The 21248-nt window shown below is 55.9% G+C and overlaps 2 protein-coding genes across 2 annotated transcripts; one reads left to right on the top strand and one right to left on the bottom strand.

Annotated features, from left to right (window-relative positions):
* Positions 1 to 2662: 2662 nt before the first annotated feature.
* LOC125120435 (uncharacterized) lies at positions 2663 to 10501 on the bottom strand. The gene is made up of 3 exons (XM_047768647.1): positions 10040 to 10501; positions 6975 to 7099; positions 2663 to 3088 (listed from the first exon to the last, which is right to left on the bottom strand). Exons 1-3 carry the CDS (start codon positions 10499 to 10501, stop codon positions 3061 to 3063), a joined length of 615 nt encoding a protein of 204 aa, XP_047624603.1. The 3' UTR covers positions 2663 to 3060.
* Positions 10502 to 10652: 151 nt separating this feature from the next.
* On the top strand, positions 10653 to 12048 carry IER5L (immediate early response 5 like). Its single transcript, XM_047768646.1, has one exon. It carries the CDS (start codon positions 10657 to 10659, stop codon positions 11869 to 11871), a length of 1215 nt encoding a protein of 404 aa, XP_047624602.1. The 5' UTR covers positions 10653 to 10656; the 3' UTR covers positions 11872 to 12048.
* Positions 12049 to 21248: the final 9200 nt, after the last annotated feature.

The raw sequence follows: 21248 nt of genomic DNA, 5'->3' as shown, positions 1-21248 counted from the left end.
TGTTCACTACAGGAATCACCTCCCCTTATCAAGGGCCCTCTGGAGCTGTAAGCAAGGCTGGCTGGCTGTCTTGAGCCCCCTGTGGGCTTCATTAGCACCCTCACGCAGACAGACCCCTGGCGATGGAGGAGGGGCTCAGACTAGCTTCCAGGACTGGTCTCAGGATGATTCCTCAGTCTGTCCAGCCGCCTTTTCAAAACCACGAGGAAGCCAAAGGCAGGCGAGTAGAGTCCCGGAGCATTTGGTGTCTGGGGAAGGAAACACTTGAGTTCGAAGCTCCCCGCTCTGCCACTTTCCGACTCAGGAAATAGCAGCAAATCTGGTGAGCTCTGCACCCCTCAGTGTCCTGATCTGGAAGTCGGGCTGCTGACTGCATCTCAGGTGGGCGTCTGCACGGGGTGGGGGATGATCCAGAATGTGGAATAGGACAGCGATGGTTGGAACCCCAGCGCTTCCACTGAGGGATCCTAGGAAAGCTTTGGCCTCTTCCTTTGTGAACTGGGGACCATACAACCAGCTGCCTGACGGGGTGTGTGAAAGTCCCGCTCTGGGAACCAGCGCGTGCCCAGTATGGACTCGGTTCTCCAGCTAATGGTTCCCATCCCTTCCCCGTGACTCGGAAAACACCAGATAGGCTGCCTGTATCAGCATGGGGACAGAACGAGGCACTAAGTATGGGGTGATGGGCATGTCATATAATGTGCCTTATAAATGTTCACTAGTCCAGTGAGTAAGATATCCAGACTTTATCAAATCTAAGATGTTAGCAATGGTGAGACACGCCCCAATCTCAGAGGTGTCGGTATGGGAGGGGGCAGGGCGGGGCGTGGGTGCCTTAGAAGAAATTAAATTCGGTGCATGGTTTTCAGCTGTGGTTCCCAAGAATGAAACGGTGTCTGATTTCATCACCCTCTGCGAGCCTCGTCCTCCTGAGTACACTGCCTGCTGCTGGGGAATGGCGGTCCCCTCCCACCCTCCCCTGTCCTGAGAGGGTCCAGTGCATAGTAGGTACTCAACAAATACCTGCTGAAGAAACAAATCAATCGACCCCTCCACTCATCAAAGAATCAATGAATGCATCAGCAATGAATGACACTTTTTTTTTTTTTTTTTTTTTGCTTTTTAGGGCCACACCCACGCCATATGGAGGTTCCCGGGTAGGGGTCTAATCAGAGCTACAGCTCGGGCTAGGGGTCTAATCAGAGCTACAGCTGCCGGCCTACACCACAGCCACAGCAATAAGGGATCCAAGACACATCTTCGACCTACACCACAGTTCACGGCAACGCCGGATCCTTAACCCACTGAGTGAGGCCAGGGATCGAACCCACAGACTCATGGTTCCTAGTTGGATTCGTTACCCGCTGCACCACAACGGTAACTGACACTTGTTGATTTAAACAACTGTGTTCACCACTGGGAAAGGGCAAGACTGGTTAGATTTTTTTTTTTTTTTCAAGAGGGACTTCCATGCTAGACTGATGTTAAAAAATATTTTTGTCAGGAGTTCCCATTGTGGCTCAGTGGTAACACACCCGACTAATATCTATGAGGGTGTAGGTCCAACCCCTGGCCTTGTTCAGGGGGTTAAGTATTCAGTGTTGCTGTGGCTGTGGCATAGGCTGGCAGCTGCAGCTCTGATTCAACCTCCAGCCTGGAAATTCCATATGCTGCATGTGCAGCCCTGAAAATATATATATGTGTGTGTGTGTGTGTGTGTGTGTGTGTATCTCCACATCTGATACATGCAAAGCTAAAACAGTTGTTCACCAAGATTGTTGCACACAGACAGTGATGGTTCACCGAACAGGCAGAAACTGGGCATCTGTTATCTGTGAGGGACTAAATAAGGTACCGGGCACAGAGATATGGCTCTGCCCACAGGGAGTTTATAGTCTAGGGCAGGAGACAGACTTGTTAACTCTTTGTGGTAGCCAAATGATGAGAAGCCCTCACCACCCTGCCCCCAGTTAATAGCCTTTTAATTTATTTTTGTGATCCACAAATTGGTCAAGCTCCCCTTTGGCTTTCTTCAAGGATTTTGTATCAGTGACCAAGCTACTGTAGTCACTGAACCAGGCCATTTGCCTCCTGCATGCATCCAAGGACTACATTTCCCAGCCTCCCTTGCAGCTAGGTAGGTACCATGTGACTCCATACTGGCGAATGGAAGGGAAGAATGCAAATTCAGATTTCACCATAAAACAACCTGCAGCATCATCCACATACTCCCTCCTACCTCCGGTGTGCAAGGCTGAAAGCAAAAAAGTCTGGCATGGTGGAACTGACAATGGGAGGAGCCTGGACCCTGGAGGAAAGCTGTCTGAGCCACTGGACTGCAGTGTGAGAAAGAAAGAAACTTGCAGTATCAAGTCCCTAAGGTTTCAGGAATTATTCGTTACTGCAGCAGAGCCTAGCCCAACTCACACCTTTTATAAAAATAATTCTGTTTTTCTTTTTTTCTTTTTTTTTTTTCTTTTTAGGTGTGCACCTGTGGCATATGGAAGTTCCCCCACTAGGGGTTGAATTGGAGCTGCAGCTGCTGACCTGCACCACGACCACAGCAACGTCAGATCTACACTGCACCTTACCGTGACCCGGGATCCTTAACCTACTGAAGGAGGCCAGGGATCAACCCACATCTTCATGGATACTAGTCAGGTTCTTAACCCTCTGAGCCACAGTGGGAACTCCCATTCCTTTTTCTAATGAATGAGAAATGAATGGGACTAAAGACGTCCTCACTGCCAAGGAGGAAACCAGGCCCTGAAGAGAGCCCCTGCCACAAGGAGGCAGCACAAAGGGAGATGAGGCTCCACGCTGGGGCCATCGCTGTCCCTACAGCAGCAGTGCTGGGGCAAACCACCCTCCCCAACCCTGAGCCTTGAAAACCAAGGAAATTAGGCTGAAAAGATGGACAAGAACAGCATCAACGTTTCACAAGTTCACGAGGTTGTTCACCAGCCTCAGCTCTCAGTCCTGGAAGCCGCCTTCTTCCTGCCGTCTGCTTCCCCCGGTGTCAGGGTTCAAAGAGACAAATCAGCCTAGATTCCAGTCAGTTCACCTCTCGGGGCCTCGGCCTCCTCGTCTGTAAAGTGGGCGCGATGAGGAAGGTATCTCAGTCATGGATTCTATCGCGAGGGGTCAACAAGACGACTCATGCCAAGAAGGTGGTGACAAGTACACAGTAAGGGCTCAATGGATAGGCTCAGAGGGGGCACGGGGAGCCATCACTAAGGACACGAGGCCGAGACCCACTTTGCTACACCCTGAGATTAGTTCTGGGCAAAGGCTCCAACTGCCCCCTTCCCCCAGCACAAACCACCAGGCTTCACTCTCGAATCTGTTTGTCTCTCTCCCCGTCCCCCCTCCCCGCCCCTTTCGTGTCACAAGCTGAGCTCCTTCCCTCATTTGCACCCCTCCTGAAGCCAGAGCAGCAACTTTAGGCAACTCACTTAGCCTTGAGCGCATGCGCGTGTGCGTGCGTGCGTGTGTGTGTGCGTGTGCGTGTGCGTGTGCATGTGTGTGTGTGTGTGTGTGTGTGATGGGGCAGGCAGTATTGGACCCATGTGATTCCTGCCTCCCACTCCACCATTATAGCGGGAGGACACGCCACAGACACGTCTTGCTTCTGCACCTCGGTTTCTTCATCTGTATGACAAAAGGAATGACGGGGCCTGGGTCCCCAAGGGGCTCACGGAGGACATGGATGTTGAGGACCCTCCCAGGTGCCCTTCCGCCAACACAAAGTCCAGACTGAGATCCTGTGTAGCACCACGTTGCTGTTGTTGGGGGGGGTAGGCTGTGGCATGCAGAAGCTCCGGGGTCAGGAATCAAACCCAAGCCACAGCAGTGACCAGAGCCACAGCAGTAACAATGCCAGATCCCCAACCTACTAAGCCACCCGGGAACTCCAGCCCCACATTTTGCATTTTTTTTAATTAAAAGGAGCTCAGGAGATGACGGGGAGAGCTGATTGGTACTCCCTGGGCTCTTTCTCACTCTCTTCAACACTCACACACTTCAGAAATGATTTTTTTTTTTTTTTTGAGAAACGCTCTTAAAACAAAACCAAAAACTCTGCTTTGTTCCATGTAAGCAGCATTAAAAATTCACCACTTGTGGGGAGCAGGCGGGGCAGGAATGACGCCTGAGCTCAGAACAGATTGCTGGAGAGTTGGGGCCAGTGAAGCAGGGACCTGGGCCCCGGGGAAGGGCTGGGAGCTTGGTACCCTCTGCCCCGGAAGCCTGCAAGGCTGGGCACTCCCCCGCCCCAAGTCCCCACCCCAAAGCCCCGTTTACTTCTTTTATCGCCCTCACGGCCGTCTTGTTTGTTTATCTACTGACTTAGGTCTTCTTTGTTTCCCATCTGGTCTGGAATGTAAGAAAAGTCCTTAGGAGTGGAGACCATGTGGGTCTAGGAGCTGATGCAGAGCCCGGCACATAGTAGGCTCTTAATAGTTGTGAAAGAACAAAAGGATGACGTGAATACCAGAGCAAATGGGTGAACGGACAAAAGAGCAAGAACAAGGCACAGCCGATCAAGAATGGATGAGACCAGCTTCCTCTTGCTTGAATCAGAGGCTGGTACCCACAGGGCAGCAGTGGTCAGGAGACGTGTGGCCCCGGAACTTCTGTTCTCTGGGCCTCCGTTACCCCATCTGTAAAAATGGGGATAATTGTGCTGCCCACCCTGCTAGATCGTTTTGAGGGTTCATGAAAAAAACCCATATTTGGGAGTTCCCTGCTGGCTCAGCGGGTTGAGGATCCAGCGTTGTCACTGCCACGGCTCAGGTTACTGCCGTGGCTGGGGTTCCATCCCTGGTCCAGGAACTTCCGCATGCCACAGCCACAGCCAAAAAAAAAAAAAATCCGTGTTAAACGTAGTTCTGTGTCTGGCACCATGGCCTACAGTTTTTTCACTGAGTGGGGAGGTGGAGGAGGCAGGTGGCACGCACACCAGCTCCCACCACTCAAATGTAAAAAAAAATTCTAAGATTCTGTTCCTAAGATTCAAGGAGCTTCTCACTGCTTAGAAACTCCCAGCTGAGGCCGTTGAGGGGACAAAGGTCTGTACTAAGTGAGTTATAAAAACAACTCGGAGCCAGGAACCGCTGAGCCGCCCCCCACCCACCCACATACACACACACACACACACACACACACACACACACACACACACGCACGCACAGCCAGCCCAGGATTAACTCTGGCCTGCCCAGCACACTCAGCTTCTGGCAGGATTTTGAGAAAGGAAAACAGAGGAAGGGGGGACATTTTCCATTTCATTTTAATACTAATCCTCTCAACTCTTCAAAGCACTTTTTTGTCATCTGATGCTCACAGTAAGTACCTCCTGGAGGAAGAGGACAAATGAGGAAACTGAGGCCCAAGAGAGGCAAGGGGCATTGCCTGAGGATAACAGGCCAGTCTGGGGCTAGAACCCACTTCTCCTGACCCCCCAGTCCCCGCGCCGTCTGCTGGACCAGCCCAGATGCCTAAAGCCATGAACAGACACTCCATCCTCATCTCAGGGGCAGCTACCCAGCAGCTCTGCCATAAAGGCTCCCAGCTGAGCCCTTGGCAGACATCACCAATCAACTGTAGCACAAGGCAAATGCCTTCCAAACCAAGGCTCCGGACAGACACTACCAATCAATCAGAGTTGGCCTACGAGACGAAAAGGATCCTCAGCCCTGCTCCGGGCAGTGAGAGCCGCCTGGTGTTCTTAGCACAGCACCTGCTCCTCGGCCAGTATTTAGTCCATGATCGTTGAGTGAGGGAATGAATAGATGAATAAATGAATGAATGAACAAACAAGTGGGCACCCAGCCTGTGCCAGGTGCTTGGGCAGAGACCCCAGACGAGAGATCACATCTGTCCTCTCTGCATATTCCATCGATAAGCACAGAATTCTTTCAAAAGGCCAACGAATCCAAAAGTGAGAACGGGGGTCTCCCTTCCTCTTCTGCTGCTCGCGGTGCCCCCACTTCCCCAGGGCCCTGGGATCAGAGTTACTTCTCTTTCCCTGCTGTGTGACCCCAGGCAAGTTACCCAAGCTCTCTGTCCCTCAGTTGCTTCATCCATAAAATGGAGATTACGGCCAAGCCTGCCTCAAAGTTTGGTGTGGGGCTTCAAGGAGACCACCCGGGGAAGCATTCGGCCTCGTGCCTGGCACAGAACACGAGCTCCAAAAAGCCAAGCCGCTGTCAGTCTTCCGCATTCCACTTAAGGACCTTGAAGCCAAGGGCCGTGATGTCTTCCCGGGCACCAAGCCCGTTGCCCAGGACCATGCTGGGCAAACACAGACAGGTCATTAACCTGTGTCTGGGAAAGGGACAGGAGGCTGGTTCTTCAGGGAAGGAGAGGGGGTTCCCCAGCTCTGGAACCCCCGCCAAGAGCCCCCGTGCCCATCAGCCACAGAACAGCCCTCTTGGGGTGCAGCACGGGACTCCCGAGTCCAAGCATCACTGGCCCTGCAACCTCAGAGGGAACTCAGCAGTGACCTCTGCAGCCAGCCATGCCCCATGCCTTCTCTGCCACTGCCCGCAGTCCCAAATCTCACTCCCCACAGAGCAACCCCCACTCCAAGCCCTAGAGACATGGAGCTGGGGCAGCCAGAGGCCAGCCTGGGAAGTGGGACAGCTGGGTTCCAGCCCCAGCTCCGGGCTGACACCCTCAACACATCCCTCTGCCTCTCTGGGCCTCAGTTTACCCTTCTGGAACCTGGAGGGGAGGGCGGCCCAAATCCTTGGGTGCTTCCAATTCTAACCGTGTCTTCTGCATACTTACATGGATCGAGCGATTTCTTCCACAAGTATTTATTCAGTGCCTACGGCCTACCAGGCTCAGTGCTAAAAGGCCCCTCCCCCTCCTTGGTCTCCACGGTAGCTTTGGGGGCCCCTCCCCTGACCTCCTCCACCCCGACCCCACCCCCCTACCCCCACCCCTCACGCTTCTGATGGCAGACTTACAGCTCGGTATCATCTTGTCTGCTTATCTGTCTGCTTCCCTCTGAATCGTGGCCTCCTGAGGGCAGGATCACATCTTGTCCCCGATCCATTTGCAGCGATTCCAGAGCAGGGTTCTGGACATATCTCTGGGGTGAATAAACAAAGGAATGAATACATAAGTTTGAAATTTCTCCCCCCCTCCACATACCCTCGACACAAGACCCTCAAAGAAGCTTTTAGCCTCGGCATCCTCTTCCCCAAACCAGTCCCCGGAAGCCGACCAGGCAAGTCCCACTGCGGACCAGGAACCTTCCTAGCATACCTCCCACCACTGAGCTGGGTGACCAAAAGGTGCCACCAGCGTGTGTGGCCTCTTCAAGGTGTTCACGACTCCAAGGTGAGGCTGACACCACCTAGAGATTGACAGGAGCCCAGGTCCCGATAGGTTCTGTGCCCTGCTCCACACTGTCCCCGCAGACACTCAGTAAATATTTAGGCATTAATTAACTTCCTCCAGGGAGCAGTGACTCAGGGCCAGATGTAATCTCCCAGCTCCCAGGGGAAAGGTGAGCGCGCCAGCCTTTCTCAAGTGCCCAGACCCATGAGGCCAGCCCTTCACCCAAGAAGCCTTGTCTCACTCGGACCTGCCCCCCTGCACACGCGTGCACACGCTTACTCTTACACACATGTATGCATTCGACGCCCTGAACAGCCTATAGTACCTGCTCTGAGCCACCGAACATCCGAACAGAAGCCTTGTGTGTGACCGCCCATTCTAGAAACGTTTGTGAATTCCTACTGTGTGTGCCTGCAACCTTCACTGCTCTCAGGGCACCACGCAGCTCAGCTGTTCCATTGCCTCCTTTAGCAAGTGTTTTCTTACAACAGCTGCAACTCCCCCCCACCCCAGGCCACCCCAAAAAAGATCAAGGGTTTTTATTAAGCTAGACAACTGCTGAGCGCGGCCCCCCCCCCCGCCCCGACCCCTCCCCAGTCTACCTTTCAGATCTTAAGAAAGGCGACCAAGTGAGCACAGGCCCCAGAGAGAAGGACCCAACGAGTGGGGCCATGCAGACAGGGCTGACCATGGCCGGGAGAGGAAAGTGCTGATTGCGGAGAACCTCAAGTGAGCTCCAGTCCCAGAAACAGACTTGGGTTCAAATCCTGCCTTCACCAGCTCTTGGCTGAGTGACCTTGAGCAAGACACATAGACTCAAAGTCTTAGTCCCCCCCAACCCCCCAATCAATTCGGAGCAAGAACAGAATGAAGGTCCAAAATCAGCAGGAATAATACATTCTCACAGTTCCCACTGTGGTGCAGGGGTTAAGAATCCAACTAGTATCCATGAGGATGCAGATTCGATTCCTGGCCTTGCTCAGCAAGTTAAGGATCAGACGTTGCCACAAGCTGCGATGGTAGGGGCCGCAGATTCAGCTCGGATCTGGTGTGGCTATGGCTGTGGCGTAGGCTGGCAGCCGCGGCTCCGCAATTTGCCCCCTAGCATGGGAACTTCCATATGCCTCAGGTGCAGACATTAAAAAAAAAAATTCTCAGGGAGTTCCCTGGTGGTGCAGCAGGTTAAGCATCTGGTATTGTCGTCACTGCTGTGGCTCTGATTGCTACTGTGGCACGGGTTTGATCCCTGGCCCGGAAACTTCCACACGCTCCTGGTGTGGCTAAAAATAAATTAATTAAAAACATGACAGCCAAACATTTTAAAAGACAGGCCCTAGGGAAGCTAGGAGCAGTATATTTTTATTCTTACAGGTATTATCACATAAACAACCTCCACTCTTGCAGATTCCTATCATCAGATCACCAATAGAATGGAAGTAAGACACCCTTTCTCACAGTTTCTCTAAAATGTCAATCCTGGCTCCTCTGGGTTGGGGGGTGGGGGGAGCAGAAGAGGTGTTTCTGATCCCAGAGGCTCAGACCGGTTCGAGATTGGTCATGGATGGCCTGGAAAGACCAGAGCACTGGATCTAGAGCTGTGGGACCTCAGGCAAGTCCCTTCACCTCTCAGTGCCCCAAGTTTCATCTAAAAAATGGGGTAAGTGCTCCCTAAATCTGTTTTTACCCTGGATACCTGGCACTGAGTAGATGCTGAAAAGCTAAGGAAATGGGGAAACCTGGGGAATTCTTAAGACTGAAGGGAGAGCCAGAGAGTGCAGTATGGGCTGGCTGAGTCCCTTCACAGCCGCCAAGGGATGAGCATGCTGAGAAGAGCAGACCCAAGGAGAGGGCGAAACAACAAGAAGTTTGCTCCTGGGACCTCCTCCCATCCCTTGTGGAGTTCCCTTGTGGTGCAGTGGGTTAAGGACCTGGCATTGTCACTACAGCAGCTCAGGTCGCTGTGGTGGTGCAGGTCTGATCCCTGCCCCAGGAACTTCCATAGGCCTCAAGATCTGCCAAAAAAAAAAAAAAAAGGCAAAACATTGTCAACAAAAGATAAGCAGGTGAGTTTCTCAGCCCATGGTATCAGCCTCCTGTCTGGAGTTCACAGTCCTGGCCCGAATCTGAGCTCCGCCCTTTAGGAGCTGTGTGATTTCCCACGAGTCAACCCCACTGCTCTGAGACTGTCCCTGCTCTGCCAGCAGTCCCCAGAAAGGATTCAGGGCGTTTGTGGCAGGGGCCTGCCCATTCTAGGCACATAATAGTCCCTATTGTCATTCTTATTGGTTAGAGAGGAAAGGAAAGGTTACAGAACTGGTGATTAGGACAGCGGATGCCGGCTCTCAGAACTCGTTTAGACCTCAGCTGTTTGAGGCCCAAGACTTTCAAGACTCCTCCACCAGCGGAGACCAAAATTCACCAGGTTTTGGCTTCTCCCATCAGACAAATGGGGGTGGGAGGCCGTTCCCCAAGTATTCCCTGGGCCCTCCCCGTCAAAAAGTCAAGGCATCAGGCCCAACATTCTCCGCGGCTTTGGGTACCTTGAAATCTCTTTCCCCCCAGAGGGTCCCCAAAGGTCAAGCCGGCAGCCCCACTAGTCTCTTGCAAAGGCCTTGGGTCCCACGGGTCACTCAGGGGCAGCAGGTGAGATAGGAGGTGCCGCGTGGCCGGGAGTGGGAGCCGTGCGCACCTGCCGCAGGTGAGGCCCAGCCGTGCGGAAGGGGGAGGAGTCGTCGCCGCAGCACGCAGGTGAGCCGACCCCCGGCTCCCAGGAACTAGGCCGAGGTCGGCTGCGGGTTCCAACGTGGCGGCTGCGAGGCGACCCACGTCGCAGACAGCGGCCCCAGCGGCTCCGAGTCCCGCGCTGCGCGGCGGCCCCAGGAGAACATTCGAGGCAGCGACGGCGTTGGAGGCCCGGGGTCCGTTCGGTATTTGAATAGCACAAAGGAACCGCCTTGGTCTGATTGGCCAGCCGAGTGGCCCCGGGGCGGGCAGCGTCTGTCACTCGGGAGGTTCTGGGCACTGTTATTGGTTCACCAGGTGTGGGGCGGGGCCCGGACGCCCAGCTAAATAGCTGGGGCCGGGGCCGGCCGAGGCTCATTGCTTTGGCGCCGTCTGGGGAGCACGAACCTGCGGGTGGCGCGCAGCGCATGGTGGCGGCTCCTCTCAGAGCGCAGCCGACCCGCTGACCCGGGCTCCGTTTCCCGTGCCCGGCGCGTCCCGGAGGCCGGCTGGAGGCCGAAACAGCAGCAGCATTAGCAGCAGCAGCGGCCGCGGCTGCTCTGCCGCCGCCGTCTCCGCAGGAGCATGGAGTGCGCCCTGGACGCCCAGAGCCTGATCAGCATCTCCCTGCGCAAGATCCACAGCTCCCGGACCCAGCGCGGCGGCATCAAGCTGCACAAGAACCTCCTGGTGTCCTACGTGCTCCGCAACGCGCGCCAGCTCTACCTGAGCGAGCGCTACGCCGAGCTCTACCGGCGCCAGCAGCAGCAACAGCAGCAACAGCAGCAGCCGCCCCACCACCAGCACCAGCACCTCGCGTACGCGGCGCCGGGCATGCCGGCCAGCGCGGCCGACTTCGGCCCGCTCCAACTTGGCGGCGGCGGGGACGCGGAGGCGCGCGAACCGGCCGCACGGCATCAGCTGCACCAGCTCCACCAGCTCCACCAGCTGCACCTCCAGCAGCAGCTGCACCAGCACCAGCACCCGGCGCCCAGGGGCTGCGCGGCGGCGGCCGGGGCGCCCGCGGGCGGCGCGGGGGCGCTCTCGGAGCTGCCCGGGTGCGCCGCGCTCCAGCCGCCGCACGGCGCGCCCCACCGCGGGCAGCCCTTGGAGCCGCTGCAGCCGGGTCCTGCGCCGCTGCCGCCGCCCGCGCCCGCCGCGCTCTGCCCGCGGGACCCTCGCGCCTCGGCAGCCTGCTCCGCGCCCTCCGCGCCCCCAGGGGCCGCCCCTCAGGCCGCTGCCGCCGCCTCCCCGCCCGCCTCCCCGGCCCCCGCCTCCTCTCCCGGCTTCTACCGGGGCGCGTACCCGGCCCCCTCGGACTTCGGCGTGCACTGCAGCAGCCAGACCACTGTGCTGGACCTGGACACTCACGTGGTGACCACGGTGGAGAACGGTTACTTGCACCAGGACTGCTGCGCCTCCGCCCACTGCCCCTGCTGTGGCCAGGGCGCCCCGGGACCTGGCCTGGCGTCCGCTGCCGGCTGCAAGCGCAAGTATTACCCTGGCCAGGAGGAGGAGGACGACGACGACGACGATGCAGGCGACCTGGGGGCCGAGCCCCCCGGGGGCGCCACGTTTGCCCCCTGCAAGCGCGCCCGCTTCGAGGACTTCTGCCCGGACTCGTCCCCGGACGCGTCCAACATCTCAAACTTGATCTCCATCTTTGGCTCGGGCTTCTCGGGGCTGGTGAGCCGACAGCCGGACTCCTCCGAGCAGCCGCCGCCGCTCAACGGGCAGCTGTGCGCCAAGCAGGCGCTCGCCAGCCTCGGCGCCTGGACTCGAGCCATTGTCGCCTTCTAGGGACCCCCGAGGGCACGGGGACCCGGGGACCCGCGGGGCTGGGGCCAGACAAAGACTCGGCCAAGGGGCGAGAGGAGGGAACGAACAGGCGCCCGGCCACTCGGGGCTGAGCTGGGGGCGAGCAGAAGGAAACGGCTGATGTTTTATAAATTGTAAAATAAAAAAAAAGAAATCTAAGATCTTGGACTTTATTTTTGCAGAGAGAAAAAGCGCCTATTTAAGTATGCTTTGTGTTTCTCCTACTCTTTTCTTCTTTTTATTGTAGTGATTGCAGTGGTGTTTAGCGAGGAGCCAGCCACGTGAGGAAGGGCTGCTGCCCGGAGGAGGTGCCGGGCAGCCGGGGGCGAGGCAGGGCGCCCGGACCGCCAGGGCGCGCCGGGGGCGCAGCGCAGGAGGGCGCGGGGCCCGGGACGCCGATTCCAATCAGTTGTCAGACCCAGGAAGCCCGGCGCTCTGTTTTTCCCGAGTCCCTCCGAGGGGTGAGGAATGAGTCTTGTGAAATCCTGAGCAAAAACAAAGGCAAATTCTATCTCCGAAAGGGACGTTTGGGTCACATTTCCTCTCTGGGGGCGGCCTCCAAAGTTCTCAAAATGAGAAGGCAGAAATGAAAACACTTCAACTTTTTTTTTTTTTTCTTTTCTTCCCGGGGCGGGTGTCTTGAACCCCTCCTCTCTCCGCCCCTCTGGTTCTGTTCTCCTCCCCTCCTCCACCCGCCTTCCAGACTCGGGGGTGGCGCCGGACACCCCGACACGATCGGACACTGTTTGGGGAAGGGGTGGGGGGCGGGCACTGCCGACTACATTTCCCATCATGCCCAGCACTGCGGTCCTCACTAAACAAAAAAGGAAGTCGATTTCTTCACCTGGATCCCCGGCGGCCCCGAGGGAGGGAGGGGCTGGGACCGCCGACTGTGTTGGAGACTTTTCACTAAGTTCCTGGTCTGATGTAGTGTTTGTGTGTGTGCTTCTAAGTTGCTCTGTCCTGGTTCAGCCTTCCGTTGCGTTTCATGAAACCAGCATTGTTCGAGCCTGTTGAGAACCCTGTCCTGTGTCGTCAGCTGGATAGATTTTGTTTAATTTAAAGCCTTTTGTTGTAGAAAGGTGGGGTTCTTCTGCAACCCCTCTGGTTCTCTGCCATCAGCACCATGTGGACTCCAAAACAAGTTGCCAATCCTTCCTTTCTTGGCCCTTCTCCCTCATTCGTATTTTTGTGCATATTGAATTGTATATCACCGGGTAAAACTGTTCAGATTATTTGTTTAAATTTATAATCTTAATAAAAAGTCGATTATGGAGGATGGTGGTGCCTTGTTTTCAGGTCGGCCCGGAAGTGGAGGGAGGTGGGGAGAGACCCCTACCCTCCTGCAAACCCCAGCTCTCCAGGACTTTGGAGGGTAGGATCTGCCCACGCCCGCAGGGCTGAGGCTGGGAGCGGGATGCGGGCGGGGGGGAGGTGCCGGTTGATGGGGATGAAGCTGATGCTGCGCGCTCCCCGGGGCCCTCTCTCCCCAGAGGGGCCTGCCCCCCCCACCCCCACCCCCAAGGGAACCAGCCGCCCCCGAGGTCTCCAGCAGGAAGCCGAGCCAGCCTCCAGCACATTTCCTGCCCAGCCAGGGGCGCTAGGCCTGGTCCGCCTCAAGTCTGAGCTCTCCTCGGCTGAGCAGAGCAGCCGGGGGGCTTCTGGGCCACCCACACTCCCCGCCCCGCGCCTCCGCCCGCACGTCCGCATGTCTCGGGCTGCAACTTGGGGAAGTTTTTTCCTTTTCCTTTTTTTTTTTTTTTTTTTTAAGTTGAGTTTGTTATCACTGCTCGGTGCCACTTGGTGGTGTGCTGGCGGCGTCTCCCTCCCTCCTCGCGCCCCTCCCCTCTTCCTCTCCCCTCCCTCCCGCCTCTCTTCCCTCCCCAGTGGACAGAGGCAGGAAGGCTCCAGGCGCGCTCTCCCCTCTGACCACCTACGGAATGACCTCAGAGTGGGAGAATGTGCCAAGGCCCCGAGAAAGCTCGCGTTCTCCCCACTGCAACCAAATTCACATCTGGAGCCGCGCCTTCGGCCCGGGGGCGCGCGGGGCGGTTCCAGCTTGAGAGGGGTTAGGAAAGAAAGACTGAAGGAAAAAAAGAAAGAAAAAAGTGGCAGCTTGCTTTCTATTTGACAGTGTCTGTCCCTCTCCCTCTCTCTCCCTCCCTCTCTCTCTCTCTCTCTCTCTGGTAGTCTCCCCAAAGCTCTCTCGCTCTTTCTCCGCCCTGCGCTCCCCTTTGCTGCGCGAGTCGCCCTGCAGGACCATTCACGTCTCCCACCACCCCCGAAGCCTCCCGCAGGGAGAGGAGGAGCTGCCGCCAAGAGGCCCTCACCCCAGGCTCCAAGAGGCGGACGCGAGCCAGTCCCAGGAGCCTGCTGGGCTGTGGGTCCTGGTGTCGCGCGACGCGAAGGTTTAGGGGACACTCCAGGGCGCGGGGGGCCGCGAAGGGCCGCGATGGGGGTGGAGGAAGTGGGAGGCTGTGGAGGCGTGAGTTACCGGGGGGAAAGGCACCTTCACCTCCTAGGGATGTTTTCTCGGCCTCCCCGGGGAAGAGTCTGGAGCTCTGAGGTGGGGGAACGCTGTGTCGCCCCCGCCCCACCATCCCCATCCCCCCGGCGCCCCCCGTCCAAGTCCAAGGAAGAGCTATTTGATGCGTGGTTTAGATTCAATCCTCCAAGCCAGTTGCCACAGCTCCCCCTAGCGCCGCTTGGAGGGCGCTGCAGCGGCTGCGGCTAGGAGTGGGCGAGGCGCAGCCGGGGGCGGTGGGGCTGCTGGGGGCGACTTAGAGCCCACCTGGGGCTCAGCGAAGCGTCGGGATCCAGCCCGGGCTGGAGCGGGAGCCCGGGGGCTGCGTGCATCCCCACTGAAGACCCGCGTCGAGGATGGGGCACGTGGTCCGCCGCCTTTGTTGGGAGCGAGGACCTGGGCAAGGGAAGGAACCAGGCAAGCGGCTTGGGAACTCCCACCCGTCCCTATGGCAAAGGAGGGTGGGTGGTGGCCTGCGAAATTAGAGCTCTGAGCCCAACAGGACCCCGGTCCAGGGTTCTCCTCTCCTCTGCCAGGTTTTCCGAGCTTCGGCTGCACCAAGAGACTTCAGGCACGTTGGGATCTAGTGAAACCGTGGGGTGGGGTTGGAGGGCTCTGGGAGCACCCAGAAGAGAGGTGCCCTCTGCCCAATTATCTTTTCAGGACCCAGGGACCTCGGGCAGCCACACAAAGGGTTAATGCCCTGAGCAGAATGCACAGCGACCCAAAACACAATCCCCTGGCCATCTACCTCTGAGATGTTCCCCACAAAATAGTGACACAAGCACGGTCCTGACGTTACAGTGCACACCACAGGAGGACCACACCGGGCCAAACACACTGTCCCCAACACAAGACGCTGCAAGTAGCATCCTCACTCCACTCAATGCCACGCCCCCTTCCCTGGAGAAAGGCAGGGCAAAGCATGCCCTCCCGGAACAGGGAACAGCCGGAGAGACTGAAAGGCTGGAGGGGAGGGGAGGACCGGGGGTGGGGGGGCTTTGAGGATCTTGGGAAAGGGGGGAGGGGCCGGTCCGCAGGCAAACCGGGAGCCCACAGACCCAGGTCCTGTGGCCCAGGGCCCTCCGTCCCCATCCCATGGTTTCACGAGATCCCAACGTGCCTGAGGTCTCTTGACACACAGACAACCTGGCAGAGGAGAGGAGAGCCCTGCATTGGGGTCCTGTTGCGTTTCAGATAAGCCCCAGCTCTTTCCAAGAAAAAAGACTAAGCCAGACCCCCACAAGAGCCCCTAGGCAGGACTTAGGGTGAGGGGCTCCTTGAGGAGGTAGGGAGATGGGAAGAGACTGAGGGACTTAGGAAGTGATGAGGCAGAGCTTTCAGAGAACAGCATTCTGGAAGCGAGAGCTCCAGCAAGCCCCTGGGCCCTTCAGGTTAACCAGCACAGACACACACACACACACTTCCCTCAGGCTCCTAGAACACCGCAGGTCCCGCTGCCCTTGATACGTGGTGTAGGGCTGAGCCAGGCCCCAAGCTGCCTTCCCAGCAACATGGAGATGCTGGAATGACAGCCAAGAGCCTCGCAGAGCTGCAGGCTGCCTTCGAGAGAGGCCAGGGCCTGGGGATGCCCTGGACTCCCCGGAGGGCCACTGTCTAGAACACTGAGGTCTGAGTGCGTCTATGGGATGTGTGTGTGCGTGCGTGCGTGCGTGCGTGTGTGTGTGTGTGTTCATGGGCTTCCGCTGGTGCAGGGCATGTCTTTCTGCAGCTCCATGCACAGACACACATTTGCAGGGTGCCTACTTGGTGCCTAGCCCGTGCAAAGCTGTTAGCTGAGCACTGCAAAAAAGAACAGCAAATAAAAGGACCACAAATCCCTCTGTATGTCTTCACTCACTTAATTTTCCTCTCAGAGCTCTATACTATTAGCATCCCTGTTTTAGAAACAAGATAGCTTGCCCGAAGTCATGTGACGAAGAAGTGGCTGGTCGTACGGTTGGAGTTCACAGTCTAGTGGAGAAAAATTCATAACATACTACAATACGGGCTGGCAAATGACCCTGACGCTATCTAAATAGTACCATTGGTAAGTGCTGGCGGAACCCAGACTAGCAAACTGGGAGCACACACCCCCAACGCTTCATGCTCTGGGTCAAGGGATGGAGAGACACCTGGGACAGTGGTGTCTGTGTCCCACCCCACCCGGGGCAGGGACTGACTAGAACCAGCTTGGGCAAAAGGTGGGATTTCTTGGCTCATGGCACTGAACTGTATAGTGGGCAGGGGTGCAGCTGGCTTCAGGTACAGTTGGATCCAGGAACAAATCTGCCTCCCGCCACTTTATTTAAAAATTTAAATAAAGAAAGAAAGTGGCCAAGCCCAGTTTGTTATTGGGTCAGGTCTGTGTAACTCTGGGGGTTGAGCTGGGAACCACAAGTGCCAGCTTTGGACAGATGCCTCAAAGGGAGGTGGCCCCAGGAAGCCCTCTGATGCTTGGCCTCTGTGTGCAGGTCCACACTCACTCAACTGATATTAACAACTACCAGGAAGGGAGTGTGGCACAAGGAACCCATGTGCAGACCTAGGACAGAGCCCTAGGACAGATCTCTTTGCCAAGGGTCCTTTGGATGGGCCTGTCCATGGGGCTCCATCAATTAGAAAGAAGGACAGGGAGTTCCCATCGTGGCGCAGTGGTTAATGAATCCGACTAGGAACCATGAGGTTGTGGGTTCGATCCCAGCCCTTGCTCAGTGGGTTAACGATCCGGCGTTGCCGTGAGCTGTGGTGTAGGTCACAGACGCGGCTCGGATCCCGCGTTGCTGTGGCTCTGGTGTAGGCTGGTGGCTACAGCTCTGATTCGACCCCTAGCCTGGGAACCTCCATATGCCAGATTGGCCTGGAGCCTCAGCCTGTCTGGTATCACCAGGGAAACCGGTTGGGGCAGCTGCCCCAGACTGTGGTTATACTGGTTTAGCCCCGCCCTCCATCCCCCTCAGGCACCCTCCCCCCCTGACCCGAGGGAAGAAAGAAAGTTCCTATAACACCAACAATCCCTACCATTTCTCCAGCGCTTACTGTGTGCTGGGCACTTCTCAAGTCCTTTCATGGGGGGTAACTGAATCCTCCTCTCCCTGACTTCCCTTCTGCTCCCCTCTCCTGCCACTCTCCCCTTGCCCTCTGCCTCTCGCAAGGCTTCTTCCAGCTCCAACCCGCCAGTGAGTTCCTGTGTTTAGCCTTCGCATTTGCTGTTCCGTCCACCCGGAATGCTCATCCACCGTTGTTTGTCCAGCTAATACGGTAGGGATTTCTAGGGCTCCCCATCTTGGGATTTTGTCTCCTTCCCAGGCCCCCAGGAGCACTGCCCCTCCCAGGCCCCTTGCAGTTAGGCAGGTTTCTGGGAGGAATTCTGGCCTTTGGCTTGTGAGTTATTTCCCTTTGCAGAATAACCTGGGTCCTGAATCTCTGAGTCGCCCCGAGAGGGAAGGCATCCCGGGAGAGCTGTCTGATTTAGTCAGACTTTGCATGTTCAAGAAATTAATCTCAGAGTTCCCGCTGTGTCGCAATGGGATCGGCAGCATCTCTGGAGTGCTAGGACGCAGGTTCAATCCCTGGCCCGGCACCGTGGGTTAAAGATCTGGCGTTGCCGCAGCTGTGGCATAGATCTGATCCCTAGCCTGGGATCTGCATCGGCTGTAGGGTGGCCAAGAAAGAAAAAAAGAAAAAAATAATCTTACTTGTGGCTGCCAAGGGGGAGGGGAAGGGAGTGGGGTGGACTGGGAGTTTGGGGAGTAATAGATGCAAACTCTTACGTTTAGAATGGATACGCAATGAGGTCCTGCTGTATATCCGATCACTTGGGATAGACCCATGACGGAAGACAACGTAAGAAAGAGAATGTGAATGTGTATATTTGACCGGGTCACTCTGGTGTACCGCAGAAATTGTCACGACATAGTAAATCAACCATTCTTTGCTTTTTTTAAAAAAAAAAGGGGGGGGGCATTAAACAGAGATACCTATCAAAAAATCAAGTCATACTCAAAATGTGGGAAAAAAGAAATTATATCTTTGTTGTGTTAAATTGCTGAGATTCGGGCATTAATTTGTTCCTGCAGCAGAGCTTATTTTATACTAATACAACTGACCCATTTAAGATGTCAGCTCAAACATCGGGCCTTCTTGAGCACCACGTTTAAAGTCGTGCCGCTTGCTGGAGTTCCCATTGTGGCGCAGTGGTTAACGAATCCGACTAGGAACCATGAGGTTGAGGGTCCGATCCCTGGCCTCGCTCAGTGGGTTAAGGATCCGGCGTTGCCGTGAGCTGTGGGTCTCTCCACTAGAATGTAAGCTCCATAAGGCCAGGAGCATGTCTTGTTCACACTGTGTCACTGGCGTCTGACATATATAGGTCCTCGATATATTTAAATGAATGGATGAATGAACCCATTTCTTGAATGAGTGTGACACAGGCAGGTGAGCCTGCGCTCAGGTAGATGTGACGTCTGAATTGCCACCTGCAATTTTCTTACTGTGACTGGACACCAGCCTCAGATGATCAGAAGTTCCCAGGCTAGGGGTCGAATCAGAGTTGCAGCTGCCAGCCTATGCCACAGCAATGTGGGGTCCATTGCAGCTTGCAGCAACACCGGATCCTTAACCCACTTAGTGAGGCCAGGGATCGAACCTGAATCCTCATGGATACTAGTTGGGTTCTTGACGCACTGAGCCACAGCGGGAACTCCTCTGCCACTTTCTAGGTGACAATAATCTCTTCGCTTCCCCTTTCCAAATCTCCAAACCCTTATCTGCAAAAGGAGGATGCTTTTTTTCTTTTTCTTTTTTTTGGGGGGGCTACCCCTGCAGCATATAAAAGTTCCCAGGCTAAGGGTCGATGAATTAGACCTACGCTGCAGGTTTTCAGAACAGCCACAGCAATGCCAGATCTGAGCTGCGTCTGTGACCTATGCCACAGCTTGCAGCAATGCTGGCTCCTTAACCCACTGAGCGAGGCCGGGGATTGAACCTTCATCCTCATGGTAACTATTCGGGTTCTTAACCCACTGAGCCACAAAGGGAACTCTAAGGAGGATGCTTTTGGGTACCCACCTATGCAGTGAGCCTCCTACAGCACCACACCTGGCATACAGTGGGCGCCTAATAATTAGAGCTATGATATATCATCACTGGTCAGCTCGGCACAGATAATACCTTTTCCCCCGCCAAATGCAGGAAAGGTCCTCTACCAACTCCCTCCACTCAACAAAATCGATGACCTACAAAATAAGAAGATGCACCTTCTTCCAGAGAGACCCACACAAGATCTTTTCACTCTGGGGCTGGGGAAGGAGGGCGGAGGACATGCCCTATAAACTTTGTTGGAGTTTTTCGTGTCTTTCCATAAATTGGTACTTGTGTTTGCAAAAGAGGTTCTTCTGCAGGAAAGCGTCTGGGTATCTTGAGGGCCTGGCTATGCCTGAGAGTCAACATTTACTCAGGGCTTGTTGAACAGTTTCATTCAGGACACGGGCTTGGTGATGGAATGAATGAAGGGATGGATGCCTGCCTGAATGAACCAACCATCTGTCCTCCAGAAAGTGGGTTAAAGGGAAAACAGCAGGGAAAGAGATTATTGGCCCGCACCACCCCCATCAGCCCTTTCCCCACCCCAACCCCCTGGGTCACCTCCCCTTGACCCTGCCGTCCCCACCCAGGCCAGCCACAGCCACAGCCACACTGGGTCAGAGCCGTATCTGCGACCTATGCCACAGCTAAGACGATGCTGGATCCTTAAGCCACTGAGCAAGACCAGGGGTCGAACCCACATCCTCATGGACACCATGTCAGGTTCTTAACCCACTGACCCACAAGGGGAACTCCACCTAATGTTTTCTTGAACCCTCCAATATGCCTTTCTCATGTTCCTTCCCTGGTTCCCAGCCACCCTCCAGGCCACCTACACCTCCCCCCCACCCCAGGGTGGGACATGAGGGTCTCCTTTGATACCCACATTAACTGAGGAACGCTGGAAGGCAGAGGAATAAAGCTTCCCTTCGTTTGGACAAAGAACCAGACGTCTAACACAGATGAAGGACCCGGCAGAGAGGAGTCCCCATCGGGGCTCAGCGGAAATGATGAGGACTGGGTCACAGGTTCGATCCCTGGCCTCGGTCAGTGGGTTGAGGATCCAGCGTTGCTGTAAGCTGTGGTGTGGGTCGCAGATGTGGCTCGGATCCTGCGTGGCTGTGGCTGTGGCGTGGGCTGGTGGTTACAGCTCCAATTCGACCCCCAGCCTGGGAGCCTCCATATGCCACGGGTGTGGCAGAAAAAGAAAAAAGAAGAGACGCGGCAGAGAACAGAACAGGTCCATGTGGGGAGGGGCTGTCAGAACTCCAAGTGACCTGCAGACACTTGGATTGGATGGACAGTTCCAAAACTCTTTAGACCAAGGAAGGAGTCCAGGCATCCAGATGCCCAGGCCTGGATCCTCAGCTCTGCAGGGCCCACTTTATTCAAGCCTCAGAAACTCAACCAAAGCCGGCTTAAGCAAAGGAGAGCTTCATTGGCTCAGGAACTAGGAAGTCCTCGGTGTTTTAGCTCCAGGCACAGCTGGCCCCAGAGGCTCACATGATGTCACCGGGGCTTGCTTGCTGTCTCTTGGCACTTCCTGTCTCTCCTTGGCCTCTTCCTAGGTTTTCGTTGGGGCGTGAGCGTGATGGCCACCAGCCAGGGCCAGCTTCGTGGGCACGTAACCAGTGCAGTCACACAGGGCCCCCCGTTCAAAGAACTCCGTGCCTGGGGTTTAATGCCCTGCTGTCTTGATGGGGCTTAATGTTTATGCAGTCTTGAAATCCATAACAGTCATTTTGACTTT

The sequence above is a fragment of the Phacochoerus africanus genome, chromosome 2 (genome assembly GCF_016906955.1).
Source record: "Phacochoerus africanus isolate WHEZ1 chromosome 2, ROS_Pafr_v1, whole genome shotgun sequence".
NCBI classification, from domain to species: domain Eukaryota; kingdom Metazoa; phylum Chordata; class Mammalia; order Artiodactyla; family Suidae; genus Phacochoerus; species Phacochoerus africanus.
This window is presented reverse-complemented; position numbering and strand designations above follow the sequence as displayed.

Coding starts and splice junctions, on each gene's coding strand:
- IER5L (XM_047768646.1), top strand. CDS start 10,657: ATGGAGTGCGCCCTGGACGCCCAGAGCCTGATCAGCATCTCCCTGCGC.
- LOC125120435 (XM_047768647.1), bottom strand. CDS start 10,501: ATGCGCTGCGCGCCACCCGCAGGTTCGTGCTCCCCAGACGGCGCCAAA. Junction 7,100..10,039: donor CTGGGCCTCACCTGCGGCAG/GTGCGCACGGCT, acceptor TATTCACCCCAG/AGATATGTCCAGAACCCTGC. Junction 3,089..6,974: donor AGACAAGATGATACCGAGCT/GTAAGTCTGCCA, acceptor CCCACTTTACAG/ACGAGGAGGCCGAGGCCCCG.